Source organism: Trachurus japonicus, chromosome 9 (genome assembly GCF_045865225.1).
Source record: "Trachurus japonicus isolate A0001 chromosome 9, Traja_1.0".
NCBI lineage: Eukaryota > Metazoa > Chordata > Actinopteri > Carangiformes > Carangidae > Trachurus > Trachurus japonicus.
The window spans coordinates 15,272,255-15,295,713 of record NC_140915.1 but is presented as its reverse complement, the minus strand read 5'-3'; the positions used below and the strand labels follow the sequence as shown (position 1 = coordinate 15,295,713).

The window sequence follows — 23,459 nt, the reverse complement described above, 5'->3', positions numbered from 1 at the left end:
TTTTTCATAACTAAAAAGTGATTCTGAAATGTGTCTGGAGTCAATTACTTGTTCAGTATGCAACTTTATCCAGAAAACGATTGGTTTTGTGGAACTCAAATTTCCTATGTCCTACAAACCAACAAGCTTTGTGTGGCATAAGGTGGGAAACTATGGCACAACTGGTTGACAGCTAGCTCGGAGCAGCTACTGATTATTAACCACATTATCACTTGGTTTGCATTGGGGGTAAATCATGGTGTCATCAGCATAAAACTTATATTTGCAAGGCATATAAACATAAAACAAAGATATTGATGTTGTGTGTTTGTTGCAGGTAAGGTTACAGGTTACAGCAACCCTCTTGAAGGGTCATGGCTGTTCTAATATTAAGAGTGGATAAATAATAAAGTAGCTTTTGAGAAAAATAAAATAAAAAAACATCACTAATTTAGGAAAACTGCTCATATCTATAGTGTTGTTGAACTGAGCTATACAATTCCCAGGCAAGGGGATTCAGTGAATCTACTATGTCCAGCTCATCTCATTCATGAGTCTTGAATGAGAGTATGAGTCAGTGACAGAGAGAAGCTGTTTTCCCTCCTTTATTTATCCATGTGCTTCCAGACAGGTCTCAGACGAGAGTGAACGCCACTTATATTTAGTTGTATACTTAAACTGCACATGAATTGAAAGTCGTGTAGTGAGCAAATATAAAAGTGTCAAAGTATCGTTTTTCTGTTTAAATCTTCTCTCACTTGATATGAATTTTTCCCTTCGGTGTGATTGAAAATAAATAAACCAACAAACAAGCATGCTACACAAACAGGGGGTTGCATCTGAAAACACTGTAACCCCAGCGTCCCTGTTAATAAGGAAGATTCAGAGTCTTGCTGGAACATTCCTCACAACTCTGTCACTTAAACACACCTCCTGAAATATCCCTCGAGTCAGTGGGACAAACTTCACCTCAGTCCTGCCAGCACTATAGCACCCTTTAATTACACTGGGCTCTACACACACTACTGGCCCTGTGTATGCTCTGCAAGCCATTCCATGGGGCAGCGCTTGCAGCCAGCAACATTTTAAAACTTCTGGATTTTCCTTTTTGCTAGGGCACTGATGCTAGTTACAAATTAACTCAGGAATGGAGCAGCACATGGTGCACTTACTGAGTGCCCACAGTGTATTTCAAGTGCCCTGTGTTGGCCATAAACTTGAAAAGCAAGAGCATATGCAAATAGGGGGGCTGTTGTGCAAATTTGTAATGCCATTACTCCACAAACAAGGTTGTTGGATCCGTCTGTCAGAGAGGTGAACAGGATAAAGAGGAGCGAGCAAGGCGATCTGTCTCACACACACGCAGTGATTGCTGACTGACTGGCTGCTGGATGACTGGCTGACTGACTGAGGATGTCCCTGTTTGTGTTAACAGCATTGTCCCTGGTAGCGTGTTGCTGTCTTTGCCCTTTCAGTCCGCGCCTTAAGACATTTGTGGTCATACAGTAAGAGCAAGTCATTGCTTTTACAACTATGCAGGAGCCCAAGGGGAGTTCTCTCCAAACACAAAGACTTCATACAGACTCAGGATGGGAGTGCATGTCTCAGGAGGATTAACATCAGAAATGGACCAATCGTGAGAGAGGTGCTTCATTTTCCCTCCTGTGGCTGTTACATGTTGTAATATTGAGTGGTTAATGGTACAAAAATCTGTAGCAAACGGATGAGGAAGATTTTTTCTTTACAAGCAAAGCACGAGGTGCCGAGAAAATGAATGAGAGAGCGAGAAAGAGAGAAGTGGTCACAAATAAGAGTCACTTCCCACATACATCCCAACCATTATTATACAAGTGCTGAAGGTTTAGTGGACTATTATCAAATAAATCTATCCCTCATCTATTCCCCTGCTCCATTAAGGAGAGACTTGACTTATCTGAGCATGACTGGTCTGGATCTGGTTAATTCCAGATGAGCTTGACAAGGTGCTCACATTTATAAGACCATCAACACAGACTAATCACTGTCTGAAAATAGCATTTCTCATTAACGCTCACATAGGTGTAACCATGGCTACGAGGTAAGTGTGAGCATGATGATCCACCCTGATTTAAAAGCTAATGAACCCGTGGATGACTCCTCCTCTTCACTTCCTTCCTGTCTGATATTTCTGTGCATAATATAACACCTCGTTGCTGGTATAAGACCAGATGCATTTTTATAAAACTAAACTATGTTGAGAGGAAAACAGAATCGTACTCTTAACACAACGTATTGTTTATGGCTGCAGAGTCACCAGGAGGTGGATGAGGTGGATGGTGGTTTACAAAGTGCAGGACTGTCCCATCAGAGACCAAGTTCACATCCAGAGTCCCGTCTGTGGTTCAGACAACAGCGGCTCTTTGGTTCAGGTTCGTACAGGAGGTGGTTTAGCTTAATATATAAATAAACAGGATGTGAACTTGTAACATGGCCATGAAACAGCTGAATGAAGCTGAAGTCAGAAAATCTGATCCAGCTGTTTTAGCTGTATAGAAACAGCTGTTCTGTGGATATACAGCAGCACTCATGTAAATACTGTATGTCTAAATTGTTAACATGCTAAAGTTGGTAATGAGGCAGTTTTACTTACAGTATGTGGTCTGGTTGATGTTGCCTTTGATTAGCTTTTTTCATGACCTCAGTTGTTACCTGAGAAATAATTCTGCACAGGTTTAATCAGTGCCAACACGTCTTGCATCAGTGCTGCAGACATAGAAACTTCCCCACTGCAGCTTAAGTGAAACTGATTCTGCCGTGATCATGTCACGTAGCTGATCTCAGTTACACGTACACCTGTAATGCAGTTATATATGCACAGCCTCGGGCTCTGCCTCTGCCAGGCCTGATGGTGCACTGACGGTCGCTGTCAGTAATCTTGCACTAAAAGACACATGGAGAGGAACAGATGGGGTTCAATGTTTATCACGTAAACCTTTCATAATAATTTACTATATTTCATTACGACTTGGGTCTTCTGAAACACTCCAAACTTTTTCAGACCATTCGATTCAGAGGTCACATCTGAAATCAAGGCTGTGACGGTATGTGTAGTACACTTCAGTGAAAAAGCTACATATTCCCCATTGTTTGGGGGTTTAATGCCTTTAATGGCACATCAACCCCCCCCCCCCCCACCTCTGTGGACTCTGTGTGCACTGAGATCCTTTACAGTTTCCAGCTGACTTGAAAAGAAGCGCTATGTGGTGACATGATGCTGGGGACCACTTTGGCTATGTCCTTTCTGTTGCCACAAAAATGAAGTAAAATCAACAAATCTAATGAGAGAAACTAACTAATGACAGTCAACCGATGCCTGAGACTAGAGTAGATCAACCCTAACCAACCTAAAACCTAAAACAACCTAAGAATCTGTTTACATTCAGCGCTCGTGAGTGAAAAAGTGATCTGCAGCCTTGAAATAAGTTTCAAAAACGCAGACAGATCCATTATACCAGTCTGTCTCACCTGCATCTACAGTATGTGTATGTGTTCTGTAAGCGCGTGTGATGACGTCACTCCTTGCAGTTGTGTGTGTCCTCAGTCTAAACAGACACTTGGGAAGTGGAATTGGAGTGAATAGGCTTTTAGAGGGTTTACCCGTGTAAAAAAAACAACAACAAAAAAACAACTTATACCTGCTAATTTTGATGAAAAATTGTGAAAGTGTAAAATATTCACTTTAGCAGGAGCTCTCACTTCTAGCAGCACTAACAGACAGACAGACGTTCATTCATTCATTCATTCATTCACTTTAACACTCGGTTAAAGGTCATTTGTGAGGTAGAGGAAGCTGACATCAGTGTAGTGATGTCCTTTAGTAGTAAAAGACCAACTGAGCAGTGAGCTGTCTGTCTGTGCTGATGTGATCTTGCTGCATTGCATCAGCTTTAGGAATCTCACTGTTCAAATAAAACTTGAAATGTGGGGAAATTTCCCACCAGAGGAAAGAAGAGAAAATCACACTCATATTATTAACATGGTGTTTGTTTAATCTGGCAATAACTTGACTTTTACAGAACTCTCTGGACCAAAATAATAAGTGTTTATATTTTCAGCTTATTATCATCATTAGTAATAAAACATCTGCTGTTGTTCTTACACCCATTCATTTCACCAAATCATTCATTATTTTGTTATGCAAAATGAAATCCATTATATTAACAAATTCTTAGGCTACTATTCACCTACATGTGCGTGCAGACCACCACCATCCAACCAGCCACAAGCACACACAACACAGAGAAGATTACCTTGTTACAACTAGAGTTTAGGCTGCTGAAAATAAAAAAAATTGTGTCTTCAATTGTGTCGTTTGTTGCTTTGCAGCGTCATTAGCTTTTCCTCAATGGTTGGATTCATGATTATGACCATCACTCATCTGTCCATATATTCACCCTGCCCCCAGAATCACATTCATTTATGTTTAGTAGCTTTGGACTGTATTTGGCATAAGGGGCTGTTTCATTAATAATTAAAAAGCAGATGTGGAATTGGAATAGCCCTGCATAGAGAAGTGTGCAAACACATACTTGAATGCAGCCAGAAACATTAAATTTCATTAACACCTCAAATCTAGTGATCCCCCTAACTCCCACCACTACAGGGCCCTTCAACTCCTGCACAAAGATAAGACAGAGCCCCTCCAGCACAGACCCTGAATGATCTCACCCAAACGTATCAGCTCAAAACAATGAGAAACTCAGAATGATCAACAACTGGAATAAAACCATCAAGTCATAAAGGTCTGCATGGAGTCAGAACAAAGCTGATGATACTGTTTTAACTTCTCATAAAAGAGACAAGACCAGAATCTCACTTCCTGCTACAATGTGATGGATTTAAGGACCTGAGAGGTTGTTGTTTTTTTGAAAGATAAACAGTATATATCACGAGTTATCAACGTCCCTAATTATCTGGGACTGAACCGTCTGTGTGGGAGAAGAGTCAGTCTGTACTAATATCTGCAACGCGTACTGAATGTTGTCAGACGTGACTGATTACAGCTGCTTGTGTTATTCTTTCAGACGTCGTCCTCCCATATATTATGAACTGAGCTCTGTCCTGTTTGACCATTGAGTGCTTTAAAATGTTGTAACTTGTCCATTTTCTGTATTTTAAAAAAATCCTGTGTCTGTGTTAGTGAGATTTAAAATAGAGTCTTACTTGTTCTGAACTGGATTATCTAGAGACACTTGTGCAAAGTTTAATAAAATATGAAACACCTTGTTTTAATTATTTGAAATTTTACCTTCTATTTGTGTTTACATGCAATGGACATTTGACTCTGTGATTATTCTTGACAGGGACTTCTGGGAGCTAAAGGGGCACTCAACATTGTCGTCGTTATTCTGGGACCAAGTATCTGCTGTCAAAGTTCGGGTTTTTGTTTTTCAATCTGACACATCCCAATGATATTTCAGATGGTTTATATACTATACAGACTGTAGTGTTACACAAAATGATGGAGATACTTAATTTTAAATGTCAAAGTTGATTTGTTATCGTCATATACTGTACAGCTGGATATATAAAATATTCAAGTTTATATAATCTCCTGTTAAACTCCTGTACACACCTGAGCTTCATCCTGTCTCCATCACTGAACAGTCCTCTTACTGGTTTGTTGTTTGGAAAGCAGTGAACAGGCCAATAGTGGCACAGTTTCCATATAAAAGTTAATGTAGTCTGTGATGCATTCACCTCACATCCTTTTCATATCTTATCATTCTTGCATTTTCTACCACTTGGACTTCAAGCGCATCGCTCAGGTCTAGGGATACTTAACTTGGGCTTTGATGGAAACTTGGCCCTATAAGACACAACAGCCACTGGTTGTGTTAAAGCATTACAGAAGATACACAAGTCCTTATGTTGAGTGTTTGCATTGAGGGAGGTGTATGGTCTTGGAGCGATGAGTCCTTCTGCTCATGTTATTCTCTGAGCTTGAGCTCTGGAAGTTGTTCATCCTATTCACCAATCACCAGTCTCTCTGGTAAGAGCCCTCAACAACGCCATACCCTGGATGCAGACTGGAATCGCAAACCCAAGGGGATCAGAGGCTGCTGGACAAAAACTTCTTATGGTTTCTTTTGCTTCACATACAGTACTCAAAATGTGAATGTATCTTTGGCAAAATTCCCAGGTTCCCCCTGAGCCGTTCTGCATAGATGAAAACTCAGTGCTCACGTCAAGTCAAACTGCTGGACTGGGCTGCTGGAAACTTCCTTCTTTTCAAGTCTCAAATTGTAGAAAGCAACTCTGGTCTGGTGATGGGGAAAGACTTAACACCCCCATCATCACATGTGCTGTCTTTCTGTACCCAGCTATATTGTGGCAGCACCCGAGAGAAAGTTTCTGTCGTCTACATGCACCTGGAAACAAATGATCATTTCTTGTTTGGCCATGGTCACTACCATGACTCTTCTTATGAAGTGGACAAGCACCCCGACCAGGCTGTTATTCATGTTTGGGCATGTGAGCAGCATGTCACTCAAAGATATACCCCTTGGAATTTGGCCCTGGAGTCGGATAACACCCTTATGTTGCTCTGGCTTCTTCTGAGAGTGGTCGAAGTTAAAGAAAGGTATCCACCTTTTCTCCCCAGTTTCCTCGCCTGTCTGATTCACAGCCCCTGAGCTCTATTATAATGTTTCTTCATTTCAGGTTGCATGGCGAGGCTCCAAAAACCTGCACAAGCCAGAACATCGACTATTCTAACTATTATGTGATCCAAATGTCCTTCTTTTGATGGACTGAACTGTACATTTCTGTTCTTGCCATCTGCAGCAAACTGTGAACTGGCGGAAAAACTGTACAAGCCTTGACCTTGCTACAGTATGCACTGCAAACCTACAACTATGAGGCATTGCTACACATCTATGCATAATGAGGGCAGTAGGGTAAGTGATATATTATTTAAAGCAGAAGTAAGCGGAATATTTGTGTTAATATAAGTCTTAAATAGTTATATCTTCCGACGGCAATCACTTATACAGAGTGTTTGGTCTGAAACACGGGTCTGTCAGTCACTCTGCTCTGCTGTAAGCCGAGGAGAAAACTTTCCTTGTATCCTACAACCTTTATCCAATGAGGAGAGAGAACAGCATAAAGGGGCGGTCCTCTCTGTGTGTGCAGCCAAGGGATGCGCGTGAATGTGGTGACGTAGGGACGAGGGCGGGGACTGCTAACTCCATCGGCTGACAGGAAGTTAGCCAAAACGACCAGATCGCTTACTTCTGCTTTAACCAACTCCTTTCTTCGTTGCCTAAACCTAACCACTCAAACTCAAAATGTGAACTTGGAATATAAATTTCAAATAATCGCCTCCGGAGCGGTGACCATTTCCATAGTAACGCAGCAACTTCCGAACGTTGGGGGCACTGTGACGTAAATCGAACGGTCCTAAAACTGCGGTCCTAGAACTGTTGCCTCCGGTACTGCAGCTTTACACTATTGCTTGACCTTGCTACAGTATGCACTGCAAACCTACAACTATGAGGCATTGCTCCACATCTATGCATAATGAGGGCAGTAGGGTAAGTGATATATTATTTAACAGGGCTGCACTGAATAGTGTAATACCACTAAAACCAGAACAGTCACAATCCCAGTAGATGTGGCTGTATTGATCAAATAGAGCCAGAGCCTATCACAACCTATCCAACCCCTTCAAAAGTCTGCTGGTTCACCGTGGAAACTGAACTCTGGGGGGACTGGGAGGACGGGAGCGGTGCATGAAATCACACGTGACAGAAACACAGAAAGAACACAGGAAATAAACAACATCAACTGGGGGGAATAGTTAAAGGTCATCAAACAGCTGGAGAAAGATCAAGGAGGCCAGTCACAACGGGACAAACACCAGAACCAGAACCAGAACCAGAACCAGAACCAGAACCAGAACCACGGAAGGACACAGGTAGCGCAGCACAACAGAACAGAGGGCCCTGATTTAATCACGCAAGCTCAACATCATCCGGATGTGTGTGGTAAGTCTTGGGTTTTTGTAGTCGAATCGCAGTGTGTGGGCGCCACAAGTGCACCTGGTGTTGTGGTTCAGGATTGTACAGCGGCAAAAAGTGAAAAAGGGGCCGTGGAAAGTCAGAAAGCAACTCATAAACACAGTCAGCCAATCAGTGACACAACAGTTCAACGACGTGTGGATTGCATAGAGTTGTAGACGTTAACATGCAGCTCCACAACTGTGCATCCCAGGATATATGTTTAACTACAGTAGAAACAAATACTAAAAACACTGCATCATCTGTCCACTATTTCATGTTTTATTTTAATATATCCTATGGAAACTAAATACTTACATTTATGTTGTAAATGTTCCCATCAGACTCCAACTGCTGTACTGTAGCCTACCACATTAGTGTTCGACTGATGTCTTCCCAAGATAAAATGCTTAAAATATTAAGAGAAAGTTCAAAACAGGGACGCACGTAATCAGACTTCTCTGCACAAACTGTCACGCTACAAATTTATGAGAGACCAAACTGATGTGTGCAGAGGTGTGGGGTGTTCCTCTGTAACAGCCTGCTTTCATTTGCATGTGATTTAATCAAGGTAAACACGGCGGACGGCCGTGCGTAATAACTCTGTGCTCTGGTGCAGCACTTCTCCAATCAAATCAGAGGCTGCACATTTATCAACATATCTGTCCCTCTGCCTTCGGGGCAGCTGCAGGGACTTTAATAAAGCCATTATCCCAGTTCACCTCAATGAACCAAGCAGTCAGATAGTCCAATCAGCTGTTCGCAGAGTAAATGTGAGCTATCTGAACATCCATGTCTGCGCTGTTCTGGAAGAGAATGAGACAAAGTACTTCCAGCTGTAAGTCAAACAGCATCTTAATCTGTTTGATGATAAGACGACACAACAGTAACACACAGTTGCGCAAAGAATTTGAATTGAAGAGACGTGACCTCTGATCAAACAACCAACCAGCTGTAATTTAATCATTAATCAGAGTTTGTCTTTTGGCAATTAGATCTGTCACAACTACAATTATCATGAGTATTAGTCGTATATTTTAATGAAGCTCCACAATTTCAAGTAAATCAAATATATTGATCATGTAAGATCCTGAAGAGCTTGACAAACTCTGCACTGACAGACAACAATACACTGAAACAAGCCAGAGAAAGGTTATTCTAATCAGGTTATTAAAATCATTTCACTTGCATCGGAATGAGGATCCTGAACACAAAAACAAAGAAAGATCAATTCATACATTTCTGAACTGGGAAGTCATTGCCATAGCAACTGTTCCCAAAACTGTAATTCTTTTCAGCCATTTAAATGACAGCGGACACGGTGTAGGTTGCACAGTTGAATCAATACAGTAAAAATGACCAGCATGAAATGCAAATGCACAAATTTAAGGCTTTTTATATGAGACAGAGGTTTTCTGTCACACTTCAGTTTTTTTTCCTGTTGATCACTTGCAGCATACCAAGAGAGATCTACTTTACTTCAGTTCAGTGTGATTTAAAGCTCTGTTTGCAAACCTAATATCAAATCTGTTCCCCTCAGTTAGCATAAAAGTTATTCTTGATCACAACCAGCCCCTTAAAGCTCTTATATCATATGAAGGTAGATGTCCATATCTTCATATCTAAAGGGCTGTTTGTAACTTCAGATACTCAGAATGTGGTTTCTTGTCAGGAGTGGGTGGACAAGAGGTAAACAGCTAGCCATCTCCTTCAACACTGTGAAAGTATCAAAGCCTCAGTCTTCTGAGCCTTAAAAACAGCGGTCAGGACTTCTGTCACTTTATGATGTCAGAACAGAGCAGCAACCCTCAGCCGCACCCCAAGCTCCGCCCACTTCTGCTTTCTGATTGGCTCATTGATTTGTTGTTATTAGAGCTAGCCTGAGAGAGGAAATGTAAAACTACACTGAGGTGGTTTTAGGGTCTTAAAACCACCAATATATCTTCTTATGGAGCAACACTTAAAAACATGGACCTTTAAAGGGATAGTTCAACATTTTGGCAAACTGGCCCATTGCCATGCTACGCTACGGAGGCTCATGGGATTTCTTGGTTTCCCTCATCAAACTCATCAAATACACAATCCAACAACTCCAAAACGCTGTCGTGGACAAGTTGTGAGCTGCACATTCACCACGCTATGAGATAATAACGGGACGTTACCAGACAGAGTTGTTTTAGAGGTAAATTCATGCAAAACCACAGATGCGCGTTGCGTTCAGGGACAGTTTTTCAGCAAGCAGTCTCTGTATTTACCCTGAATTTACCTCTGCTTCGTAACGTTCTGTTATTATCTCATAGCGTGGTGAATGTGCAGGTCACAACTTGTCCACGAAAGCGTTTTGGAGTTTTTGGATTTTGTATTTGATGAGTTTGATGAGGGAAACCAAGAAATTCTTTAAGCCTCTGTAGCGTAGCTCTGAGCAGCCTGCCGCTCTGCTCCGCCGTTCTAAAAATAGCATTGCACCGACAATTAAAGGTAACGAACCTACTGCTATGACTATAGGGATTATGGCAATGGGCCAATTTGCCAAAATGTTGAACTATCCCTTTAATATAGAGGGACTAATGCAAGCAACCCAAACTCTTCCTGTAGTCAAAGGAAATGCTGAGGTACAACAACAAACAGAGGAAATAAATAAATGATCAAATAAATAAATAAATCAGAAGACAGTGCACATCACAGCACCACAGAAAGACTGCGCTGTTGAACGACACCATCTGTGCTACAGGATCATTTTGACAGCTGTATTACGCTCACATGATCACATGACAAGACATGTGACAAATAACAATCTATACTGTGTTTAATTGTGTATACATTCATAGTGTTTCTGTCCGTGCCTTGCAAACCGCGGGGCTCTGGTCTTGAATCCAATCAAAGTTTTCAGTATCTGAGGATCATGCACTGGAAATGTCACAGTGACAGCGGTGATTGATAGGAGAGCGCTGCACAGTCACATCTAATCTGAGGACCAGAGAGCTGAAAGCTGTCCGCATGATTGGTGCTGCAGCAGCACGTTCGATATCAATCTGTCATTTCATCTTCCCAGATGTGGAGCTAGAGGATTAAAGACATTCACACTGGTGTATGAACATACAGTATCTGTGTGTGTCTGTGTGGAGATGATGATCGCTGCCTCCCCTCTCTGCTCAGTGGAGCTGAAAAGCTGTTCAATCTTTGCTGAAGCCCTTCAAACCTCTCACTTAAGCGCCCGGCATGCTGGGAATACTAATTCCTCACCATCAGGTGCTCTTTGTGGCTCTTCAGCATTTTGCATGTATAATATATGCTAATTTATACAGCCGCCACTCCTGTAATATGAGGTGATGTAACCATGAATTGTTGGAGGATTTCAGACAAGCCGCTCATCAGTGTGTAGAAATGGCCTGAGCACACACTCATTTGACTGTAAAATTAAAAAAAAATAAAAAATCAGTGTGGAGACATTCAGCTCTAATACAACACAGATATGTGCAAATTTATATTAAACCACACTGTGTCTATGTTGTATCCCTCATGTCGGCCTAAAGGATAGTTGCCAGGTAAAAAGTTCATTATTTAAAATGAGTTTTATGTTCACAGCCTGGAGTCGAACTTTATTGTGATTGTTTGTTCTGAGCATCACAATGACGACACTTTTATACGTGAGGGATTCACATATTCTGGCAAACTCGTGGCACGTATAAAAAACTGTCTGTTTTTCCACCCAAGAACATTTTATTTTAATGAGATAAGACAATGACAGTGAGAGCTGTGGCCACAGAGGAGAGAGGATGTCCTGTTTCGCTCTCTTGCCTTCAGTCCTCTAAACAATTTCAAGCAACTAAATCATGTGGCTCATCATCATCACTGAAGTCTGAGGACATGACTCGTGAAGAGCAGGACGTTACGTAAGTCTGTCTCCGTGATGGACGGCGTGAAGGTGGAATGACGACAAAGAAAAGCACACATGCCCATCACCGGTTTTCAGATTCAGGGTCAGACTTCAATACTCAAAAATTGTTAATCACCTATATCCAATATCTTATATTATTATAAATTAAAGTCAAACATGGCCAAGCACAACACCCAATTTTGTTCTTTTAAATGTGTCACAAACATGAAGCAGGAGCTACAGTGATGCCTCGGCCTACGGATCATGTACTCCAAATGTTTAAGTGAAGGGTCTTTGGTCTTTGTATGTTTTTATTTGAATTTGTATCATAAGTATTTTACTCTATTTATTGCACCACGCACTTTCTTTCTCTCTCTTGTCTTGGATTTGTTTGCCTACTGGTGTATTGCATATTATATATTTTGTATGGATGTTTTACATGTACATGGCAGCTGTCATAAAACTCCCTTGCCCAAGACAAATTTCCCCTGGTGGGACAAATAAAGTTTATTTGATTTGATTTGATTTTGAAAATGACCATTCATGCTGAAATTGTGACTTATTATGCAATATTTGCCCAAATAATGACAATATCATTTTTTGTTGTTGCTGTTTTTTGCATCTCAGCTCTAAGTCTAAAACTATGACAATTAATATTATCATTACCCAAAAGGACTTCTTCACATTTCTTCTTCAGTGAGTTTTTGTCTTAGTTTCAGCTTATCAAAGGAACAAACTCACATCTCTATGAGCCTGTGTAGTCTCACAGTACTGATCCACTCTGAACAATGCAAGTAATGAACATCAAAATGCACTGAAACTACTGAGGCTCCAGTATTTGTCTGTGTAAGGCAGAGTTTCCTCCGTCTTTATGTGATGAGGACACATAATGACGATGCTGTATCTCACTGTTGCTGCTGAAGCCTCAATATTTGTGTTAAACTCCACACCTCAAACTATGAAAAGAAAACTCATCAGACATGTGAGTATTACTGTGAAACAAGCTGTAATGTGAATGTGTCCTTTAATTCCACAAATAAAAATATAATCATTAGGGCATCTCCAGTTATTTAGAGTGCTGAGCTAAAATGCAGAATATAAAACCTGACAGTGGAGCTCTTTAAATCATGGTTATTCATCTGGGGAATTAATAATCAATGAGTTTAATGCCTATAAGACCATCTCTTGTGATGAAAAGTGACTAAACCACGTGAGGTGAGGTGAAGCCTTACCTGAGGGTCTCATGTTTGTCTCATGGGATCATTTCTCTGGGGTGTGGAGAGTTGGTTGGAGACAGTTCAAATTGTAGATATGATTGGGAAATTAATTGATAGTGAAAATAATTGTTAGTTAAAGCCCTAATTAAATGACTAATGACATGAGCTCATAGAGACCCCAAAGAGTCTATGGTGACCAATATTCACATGTAGTGTAGAAAAATATGACTAGAGATAACTAACAGGTGACGTACTTACTCAGTGGTGGACAGTAACGGAGTACATTTACTTGAGTACTGTACTTAAGTACATATCCAGAGGATTTGTACTTTACTTGAGTGTTAGATTTCTTTGGTACTTATTACTCTTACTTGAATACATTTCCAAGACAAATATTTTTACCTTTACTCGAGTTAATTTCTAGGAAAGTACTCGTTACTTTCAGGTCTGCTCTTTTTTTTTTTCTAAAATACTATTGGACACAAGCTGTGTTTGTCAAAGAAGGAAACCCTGACCCCTAAAAGCAGCACATCAGTGCAGCTGGTTTCAAAGAGTTAATTCTCAGAAACAAGTTAAAAGGTCCTTAAATTCATTTAGAAAAAATTATAGTAATTCATTGATGTGAAAAATAAGAAATTTACACTTACTCTCATTTTTACTTAAAGTAAATTTAAAAGCATGTACTTTTGGATACTTAAGTACCTTTTACTTAAAGTAAATTTAAAAGCATGTACTTTTGGATACTTAAGTACCTTTAAAAGCAAGTACTTATTTACTTTTTTTTTTTTTTTTTTACTTTAAGGCTACTTGTAACGGAGTAAATTTTGACCAGTAGTATTTGTACTCTTACTCAAGTACTGGGGTCGAGTACTCTAGTCTGTCCAACTCTGCACTTACTCAATTAACCAAGTTTTTTGTTGTTGTTTTTTTTAAGTATAGATCATCTAATGAATGAATGGATGGATGGATGGATGGATGGATTACCTTCGGTGTCATAGACGCTCTGGAGGAGGTCGTCGGTGTCCAGCTGATCTTCCGGAGAGAACGAGTAGCTTTTGATGTTGAAGTCCATCATCAGGTGATAGACGCCCTCCAGGGTGAAGTAACAGTTCCGCTCCTGCTTGTCGTCCTCGTACACCAGCAGCGCGCTCTTCCAGGTGAAGTGCTCGAACATCGCGGTGAAGGTCTCGGCCATCTTCATGTAGGACGGAGCGATGCGCGTCAGCTGCGAGTACTCGGCGTCCTTGTTGCCGAAGCCCACGGCCAGGGCACCTGCGGAGATCACGGGGATGTGCCAGTGCGACGCCAGCCTCACCACCGCCGCGGCCTCGTACTCGCACACGGGACCCAGGATCAAGTCCGGCTTCCGACCGCACGACCTGTCCACCAGGAGGTACAGAGCATCGTTGACACAGTCCGAGTTCTCGAACTGGATGTTGAAGCGGAGCGCGGGGAACTGCTGCAGCAGCAGCCTGCGCTCTGCGTAACGGATCGCCGGTGCAACTCTCGCCTTCGAGAAAAGGTAAGAGTTGTTGAGCGGCAGCAGCACCAACACGTCTATGTCCTCCTCCTCGCTGCTGCTGCTGCTGCTGCTGCTGCTGCTGGAGCTGGTGGAGCTGGTGGGGTTTGTCATAACTGGGCTCAGGAGGAGCGTCAAAAAGTACACAACAAGTACACACAGTGCGCTGAGTTGCGGCATGATGCGTCTTTCCTTTCGTGCGCTCCCTTCTCTCATATGAACCAAACACAGTCTTTGGAGAGGAGAGAGATGTTCTTCACTGCTTCTTTTCTTTTCTTTTCTCCAAAGTTGGCTCCAGTTAGTTAATTTGCACTGTTCATACAGCTGCACACAAAGTCTCAGTGACTCTATCAGTGTGTAGTAGTAGTAGTAGTAGTAGTAGCAGCAGTGCAGCCAAAGAGTTTCCTTTCCTCAACCTGCTCCGAGCTGCTTCTTCCAGCTCCGCCAGCGGCCGCCACCACTCCGCGCTGACTCCGGCCGCGAGTTTTGAAGCATCTTCTTCAGGATCGAGTCCTGCGTCATCGGCGCGTTGCCCACCTCCTTCTTAAAGCGACACCACCACACCGCCGCCACGAGCCACGAGCCGCTCGCTCTCTCTCCCTCGCGCTCTCGTTCTCACAATGAGCCGCTTCAACGCAGCAGCCCGGGGTCCGCGTGCAGGCAGCCAGGCAGTGGGAGTTATGGGTCTGAGTCCGAGACAAGCTGCAGACACACACACACACACACACACACACACACACACACACACACACACAGACACACACACAGACACACACGCAAGCAACAGATAGGCTACACAACTTGCAGACATACAGTACAACTAACAAATAAACAACAAACAACCAATGGATACACAACCTACAGACACAACAAATGGATACACAACACAAACAGCATAAAAACAACCCAGGGGCGCACACAACCTACAGACATACAAGCAACACACACACACACGCATGCACGCACGCGCGCGCACACATATATACACACACACACACACACACACACACACACACACACACAGTAACAGTTAGGCTACACAACTCACAGACATACAACCAACAGATAAACAACAAACAACCAATAAATACACAACCAACTGGACACAACATTTGCAGAACCTTATTACATACAACCTACAGACACACAACAAACAGATACACAACCAATATAAAAACAACCCACCGATACACAACCTACAAACATACAAGCAACAAATACATACACGAGCAACAGACACACAACTTACAGACATACAACCAACTGATGAACAACAAACAACCAATAAATACACAACATCTACAGAACCTACAAACTACAGACATACAACAAACAGATACACAAACAACTGGTATACAACTGATACACAACCTACAGACACACAACAAACAAATACACAAGCAATATAAAAACAACCTACAGACATACAAGCAACAAACACACACAAGCAGCAGATACACAACTTACAGACATACAACCAACATATAAACAACAAAGAACCAATAGATACACAACCGACTGGGACACAAACATCTACAGAAGCTAATTACATACAACCTACAGACACACAACAAACAGATACACAAACAACATAAAGAAACAAAAAACAATCCACAGGTACACAACCTACTGGTATACAACTGATACACAACTTACAGACATATACCACCAACAGATAAACAACAAAGACCCAATAGATACACAACCATCAAGAACACACAACAAGAGACCCTAATTAAGATGCATAGGAACCTACAGACACACAACAACACAGAAAGGGCCAACACAAACAACATAAAAACAACCCACAGATACGCAAGTACGCAACCTATACTGGTATACCACTGGTACACAACTCACTGAGTTACAAAACAGACAAACAACCCACGTACTGTACACACAACCAGCAAATCCACAACCAACAGACCGATGGGCAATCAACACAGTTACACAACTTGCTGACACGCAAACCTTAAACACACAACAGATAGACAATCTACTTACTGACACACAGATGGCCATCGAAGACAACCAGACAGAGAAGCAACCAACAGACGCACAACCTACTACTGACATACAACCAGCAGATACACAACCAACAGACACACAACAGATACACAACCAACACACACACACACAACAGATACACAACCTACGGACACACAGTGGTCTCGTCTCTGTTCATGGTGCAACCTTTGTGTCAGAAGGTTTCGTGTGAGTCGCCCGTAGTTCCTGTGTTGTGTTACAACTTTGGTTTGAACCAAACCGGTCGTCATGCTGAAGACGTGGGGTTACCATAGCAACAAGCCGCTGCGGTGTATTAGCCTATTACTACAAGATCTTTAGCAAAAACAAAACAGGACGTCAACAACAGGTGGAACTAAACTAAACTGTTGGTGTCGGGTCGGTCTGACCTCAGGATGACGGATGTGAAGGTTATTACAGTTTATCACAGAAACAACAACAAAAACATTTCTCTTTTCAAAAAACATTTCTCTTTTCACGTGCTTATAGCCGAGCTCTTTTAAGAACTTCAAACTTGATCTATTTTCTTTTATTTTACTTTTATTTGCTCTTGCATTTAACTCTGTTTTTAGTGTTTTGTTTGTTTTTATTCTGTTTTATGCTTCTTTTTTTAAAGGGACAACGAGGAGTTTTGGAAAAGCAAAGCGTTTTCACACTACATTTATGAGCCTCCGCGTGCACCGTGAAATTCTTTGACCGGCGCAAGACAGACTCATGTTTTCATTCATCAATAATCAAAGTCAGAGGTTCAAAGACGATCACATACCGTCGTAGTTCCGACCATAAACGGCGATTCGGCAGCGTTATTCTCATGACTCGTTGCGAAACTGAGCCGACCAGCGTTTCCGCCACCACTAATAATAACAAAATATCGATAGAGACAAAACAATATATTTATCGAAAATGGGCCCATTAACAAGTGTGGGTAGCGTAGATTCATCCACATTAATGTGAAACTTTTTTATAACCAAATAGAAACTCCTCGTTGTCCCTTTAATGTTTTGTCTTTATGTAAAGCACATTGATTTGCCTTGGTATGAAATGCGCTATATAAATAAAGATGCCTTGCCTTGCCTTGCCTTACAGAATACAAATACATTGAACAAGATAATAGCCTAATAAAAGCAACTAATTATATTTACAAGAAACCATTCATTTCTTTAAAGTCTTCATCTCTGCAGTGCACCGTACACAGAAGCAGTGCAAATAAGTCAGTGGAGGAAGACGTCACTTCTGATCAGAACCAATCCAAACCACAGTAGTTGTGTATTTGATCTGTTTCAGACTTTTTTGAGTCTATAACTGTATATTTAAAGGGACAACGAGGAGTTTCTATTTGGTTATAAAAAAATCTCACGTTAATGTGGATGAATCTACGCTACCCACACTTGTTAATGGGCCCATTTCGGATAAATATATCGTTTTGTCTCTTTCGTTATTTTGTTATTATTAGTGGTGGCGGAAATGCTGGGCGAGCCGACCAGCGTTTCCTTACTTTTGGTTTTGTGGCGAGTCATGAGAATAACGCCGCCAAATCGCCATTTATGGCCGGAACTACGATGGTATCTGATCGTCTTTGAACCTCTGACTTTAATTATTGATGAATGAAAAATGAGTCTGTCTTGCGCCGGTCAAAGAATTTCACGGTGCGCGCGGAGGCTCATAAATGTAGTGTGAAAACGCTTCGCTTTTCCAAAACTCCTCGTTGTCCCTTTAAATTGTCATTTTAGGTTTGTTTTATTTGTTTTACTTGTTCGGATCCCCATTAGCTGCGCTCTAGAGCACCACTAGTCTTCCTGGGGTCCAAATTTAAAACCAGTACATTTAAACATACATCTACAATCACAACATGAAAAAGACAAGACAAGGTTGTGTGTTGTTTTAGAGAGGAAATATCATAACCTTTAAAATGAGGAACTGTTGATGTCCGTCTGTTGTATGGCGTGCTACTCTGGTCAGACTCTTTTTTTTTTATGTGTCACAGACAATCAATGGTTTTGTTTGACAGCTGAACAACTGACTTCATCAGTGGTGGATGAGGAGTTGAGTCGTAGCTGGTGGAGACCAAACACAGAGCTAAAAGAGAGGGGGCAATGGACAGAGAACCTCCACTCTGCTGCCCCCTGGTGGCCGGACATCAGTGAATGCTGCTGCAATTAGACAAAGTGGTGAGGAGGAGATAATTTCAACTCTTTTGTGGGTTAACCTTAATTAGTTCATTGTATTTAAGAAGTTGTTTTGTATAAAATCTGCATCTTCAAAGACTACCATTGTTTGACTGAATCATTTTGAGGGTATAAAGTAGAATGAAAAGGAAATACTAAAAGCACAAGTGCATGTCAGGGCTGGAGCAGATGTTTCCTTGCACGTATGTTTACCGACAGTGCGTGAGTCTATGTTGAATTATGTTGAGAAGCTTTGAACAGAAAAAACTCAGCTCAGAGGTTCGTTTCTACAGCGACCAACCTGGATGAAAATAACATCGACCTCAGCTTCACATCCTCGGCTCTATTAGCAGTCTTCCACTTATCATGGCACATCAACATGTGTCACTAATGACACACCTAGCCAGTTTCTCAGAGGACACTTTTTGTTCGCTGGCAAGTGCAGTGGAATTTTCTGACGTACACACACGCCAATGTTTTCCACTGCTCTCATTACACTTAAATCATTAAATCATTACATGTAAAGGTGAAGTATTATACTGAATGTGAAGCACAATTCTGTGCCGTCTTTATCTCAAACGTCCAAATTACACCAATGAGCACAACTTGGAGATATTTTGCAATTATGGTCATTAACATGAACTCAGCACCTCGTCATGTAATGGCATCTTTTAGCTGCAGATGTAGTTCAGTCTGTGGGAACTTTCTTTTTGCCGCTCTGCCCTGCTCTTGTTTGTGTGTTTCCAAATCCTCCGTGCAGACCGTGGACAGGGCCACTAATGTTTTTTTTTTTTTTTTTGTTTGCTTGTTTTTTTTCCTGTCTGGTAAACTAACTGCACCATTTTAATACTAAGTGATGTGTGGATGTACAGTACGTGTGAACCACTGCCATAACCTTAAATAACATGACGTTCCCAGTTTGGTGTGGAACAACTTGAGTCTTGACCTCAACCTGTCCACCACCTTTGGGACGGAGCTGGAACTTCAGTCGGTCTTCATCACCTAACATTTGTGTTTGACTGCTCTGATGATCTTGTGGCTGAATAGAAACAAATCTTCAAATTAAAATCTCTCTCTCTTATCTTTTAACAATCTAGTTAATTACTCCAGTTTTGATAATTGATTAGTATTTGTCATCATTAATGAAATAAAACTCTCTCTAGCCTAGATATTTTCATAAGGGTCACATTACTGAGAGATGAATGCATGACATGTGATGCTGTAATCGTGTTTTCATATTTACAGTAAACATAGATCTACTGTATGATTAATCATTTAATTTACTAAATGATTAAAAAATTAAAACAACCTTCTCTTTGTCGCATGAATCCACTCAGTGTCCTTCTGAAACTAAGTAATAAAAGAATTGTGAAAAGCTGTAAACATACCTCAGTTTGAAAGAGAGATCTTGTGGTATTTCCACACATGTAGATTTAGGAGCTTTTAATTTGAAGAGCTGGTCTTTTCCTATGTTTCTGCAAAAAGGGTTAAAAATATGATCCTCTGAATAATTGGACAGTCAACTAATCATATTTGTTGAATTGCAAACATACTGAACTGCACTGTCACCAAAATTAAAATGAAACTGCTAAAGCAAATGATGAAAAAAACATGAATTCAGTGTCTACAAAAAATAAAATGTTCATGCACTTAAAATGACCACTCATCTAGAGAATCTTATTACCATCAAATAACACATAGTGAGTTCATATGCTGATACCAGATATGGGTTTAATATTTTTGACTTGTCTGCTCATCTTTTAAGTCAGTGTGTTCAAAATTTCATGCAAACAAGTTCCACATGTCTGCTATTAAATAGTGCTGCTGTTTTATCTGCAATTAAAATAGAGAACTTGTAGTTTACTCTTAAACATAAAGAGTGGGCTGTTATAATTTACAAAAACCTGATGCTGAAATATTCATATTCAAATGTACTTGAAAACAGAGACATTTACCACAGAGTAGACAAAAAAGGTAGGTAAATAAAAACAACTTATTCCTGACTTCTTCCTGATTGGTGTTACAGGTGACTCATGTAAAAACTATCCTGTTGGAGGTTCTCCTTTGAAACGTATTTAGTTCATCAACATTCATTGTTGATGAACTTGGAGAACCTGGACTTACTGTCACTGTTGGAGCAGGATTGATCGGGTGAAGTGTTTCCTCACCTGTCTGTGAGCTTTTACTGACATCTACTGGTCATTTCCTACACATGCACACTGTCATTGAAACCACTGACTACTCATTGCTGCTGCTGCTGCTGCTGCGCCACCACAATGAAATAATCAGATAAAAAGGAAGGTTCCTGTGGGAATAGTCAAGAGAATCAATGAGAATAAACATTACTTAGGCCTATACTAATAATTATAGTAAAATTACGATACTTATATCTCTAAATCTATGTGATTGTAAGCGCCATTTATTATTGTTTAGTTATTTGTACTGATTTATGCCGATTAGGAATAAGTTTGAGTATGCTTTTGAATTTTGAGCCACCTGTGTCACGGTTGAGGTCTCATGCAGCTTCCGTAGAGAAAGCAGGAAGTGAAGTGTTGTTGTTAAGAACGTGTGTTGAATAAATGACAGTCGTTTTAACGCTCAACGAGTAAAGCAGTCACACGTCATTTCTCAAGAGTGGTTAAAAGAGTAAGAAATGAAGAACAAAGAAAAGAACATAAGATATAAGCCACTACAGTGATATTACCAGTCCATCACAGGGTTGAACAACTTCACACACTCACACCTTTATGCACTTCACCCTCTTCAGTTATGATACCTCCTGTGCATGTCTGTGTGGACCCTCGACTTTGCACCTTTGTCACCCTCATTGTGGACATTTTACAGTTTTTGACTGATGTAATAACAATGAATGAACCTTTTATGATTGACACATTATATTTCTTACCTCCTCCACTTAGTTTACATCTCTCATTTATCCAGAGTCGGATAATATGAACCCCTGAAACGTAATAATTGCGATGTTAAAGCAGAAGTAAGCGATCCGGTTGTTTTGGCTAACTTCTTGTTAGTTAGCAGCCCCCGCCCTCGTCCCTACGTCACCACATTCACGTGCATCCCTTGGGTGCTGCACACAGAGAGGACCGCCCCTTTATGCCGTTCTCTCTCCTCATTGGATAAAGGTTGTAGGATACAAGGACAGTTTTCTCCTGGGCTTACAGCAGAGCAGAGTGACTGACAGACCCGTGTTTCAGACCAAACACTCTATGTAAGTGATTGCCGTCGGAAGATATAACTATTTAAGACTTATATTAACACAAATATTCTGCTTACTTCTGCTTTAAGTCATGGGTCATGGCTAAAAAAAAGTGTTGGTTGTCATCGCCGTGGAGACATACAGTAATAAGGACCTGTTACCATGGAAACCAGAACCAGAACCAGAGATCTTTTCACAAAACTGACTTTTATTTTAAAAACGTTTCTTCAAAGTGAATCTAATGTAAACAAACTGCACCTCCCGTCTGAAATAATCATGATTCAGCTCTGAACACCACAACAGTCAGTCAGTGGCCCATCCACTTTGACCTGTTAATAAGTAAAACACATGAAACAAGACAAAACACAAAATCAAATCAAGTCCATCTGAAAACCTGTAAAAAATAAAAATAAAAAAAAAGAGAGAAAAATTTGCTCTCCTGGTTTCTGTCCAAACCCTGGATCAGAGGGTGGTTTCACAGTGCCCCTCCCCCAACACCACCAAAACCACCAAAACCAGCACCAGGGGGTTTTCCATCCAGTCAGGTGTTCAGCTTGCGGATGAGGAGTGTGTTGGGCCCTTCGCTGGTGGCTTTGATAATTTTCCAGGCATCGTGGTGCATGAGATCCTCCAGAGAGCAGCCGTTGACGGAGAGGACCTGGTCACCGACTTCAATGAGCCCCGACAGCTCTGCAGCGCCGCCTGGTGGAGAGGAGAACAACAGCTCAGCCTCAGCCGCACTGAAAAGTTCACACCATAGACTGTAAAAAGAATGGACGTAGCGTCCGTGACGTCACCCATTGGTTTTGGGGAGTCGTTTTTGTGACTCAAATATGGCGGCCTGAACAGCGCCATGTTGGATTGGCCGGCCGAGAACCCGCCCACTGGCCTCGAAGCAGCTGTCCACGGAGCTGCTCGGACCTGTCACTCAACGTTTCCGCGCCCTAATTGGCCAGAGTTTTAACCTAATAACAGTAAAACGGTAGAGTTAAAAAAAAATTCACCCCCCTCAGAGTGTGTGCGGGGGTAGAAACTATCGATTGAGACAAAAAAAACGTTCTGACACCAGGCTTTTAACATGTTTATTGAGGATGTAAAATCGGCGATTTTAACATGGGGGTCTATGGGGAATGCTCCCTTCTGACACCAGCCCCCAGAGGAATCCGGGGGGATTGCAGTTTTTTGAACGCGGAAGTGAGCTTCACTTCTCAGACCGACAACTGCCCCCTTGGTTAGCACTCCATCATTTTGTTCTCTCCTTTCAAGTTGCTCTTAAAGGTGTTCAGAAATGGCCTTTTGTCGTGCCTCCTTCCACAAGTTTTCACGAGTTGCCGCACAAGTTTACCCGAGTAAGGAAAACTAATTTGATTGGTTGTTATCGAGCGGGCGGGATATTCAATGTTTGTGTGTGTGTCTCAGACGTT

At 41.3% G+C, this 23,459-nt stretch overlaps 2 protein-coding genes across 2 annotated transcripts in view; both read right to left on the bottom strand.

Moving 5' to 3' along the window:
• The window catches only part of npr3 (natriuretic peptide receptor 3), a 21,587-nt gene extending 6,776 nt beyond the window's left edge, over positions 1 to 14,811 (bottom strand). The window contains exon 1 of the mRNA XM_085786142.1: positions 14,097 to 14,811. Coding sequence (XP_085642268.1) covers positions 14,097 to 14,811 — 715 coding nt within the window. The remainder of the gene's footprint in view (positions 1 to 14,096) is intronic.
• A 7,431-nt stretch (positions 14,812 to 22,242) lies between these two features.
• pdzd2 (PDZ domain containing 2) overlaps positions 22,243 to 23,459 on the bottom strand; it is a 40,473-nt gene continuing 39,256 nt past the window's right edge. The window contains exon 25 of the mRNA XM_085786141.1: positions 22,243 to 22,737. The gene's annotated coding sequence lies outside the window, so the exon portion shown is untranslated. The remainder of the gene's footprint in view (positions 22,738 to 23,459) is intronic.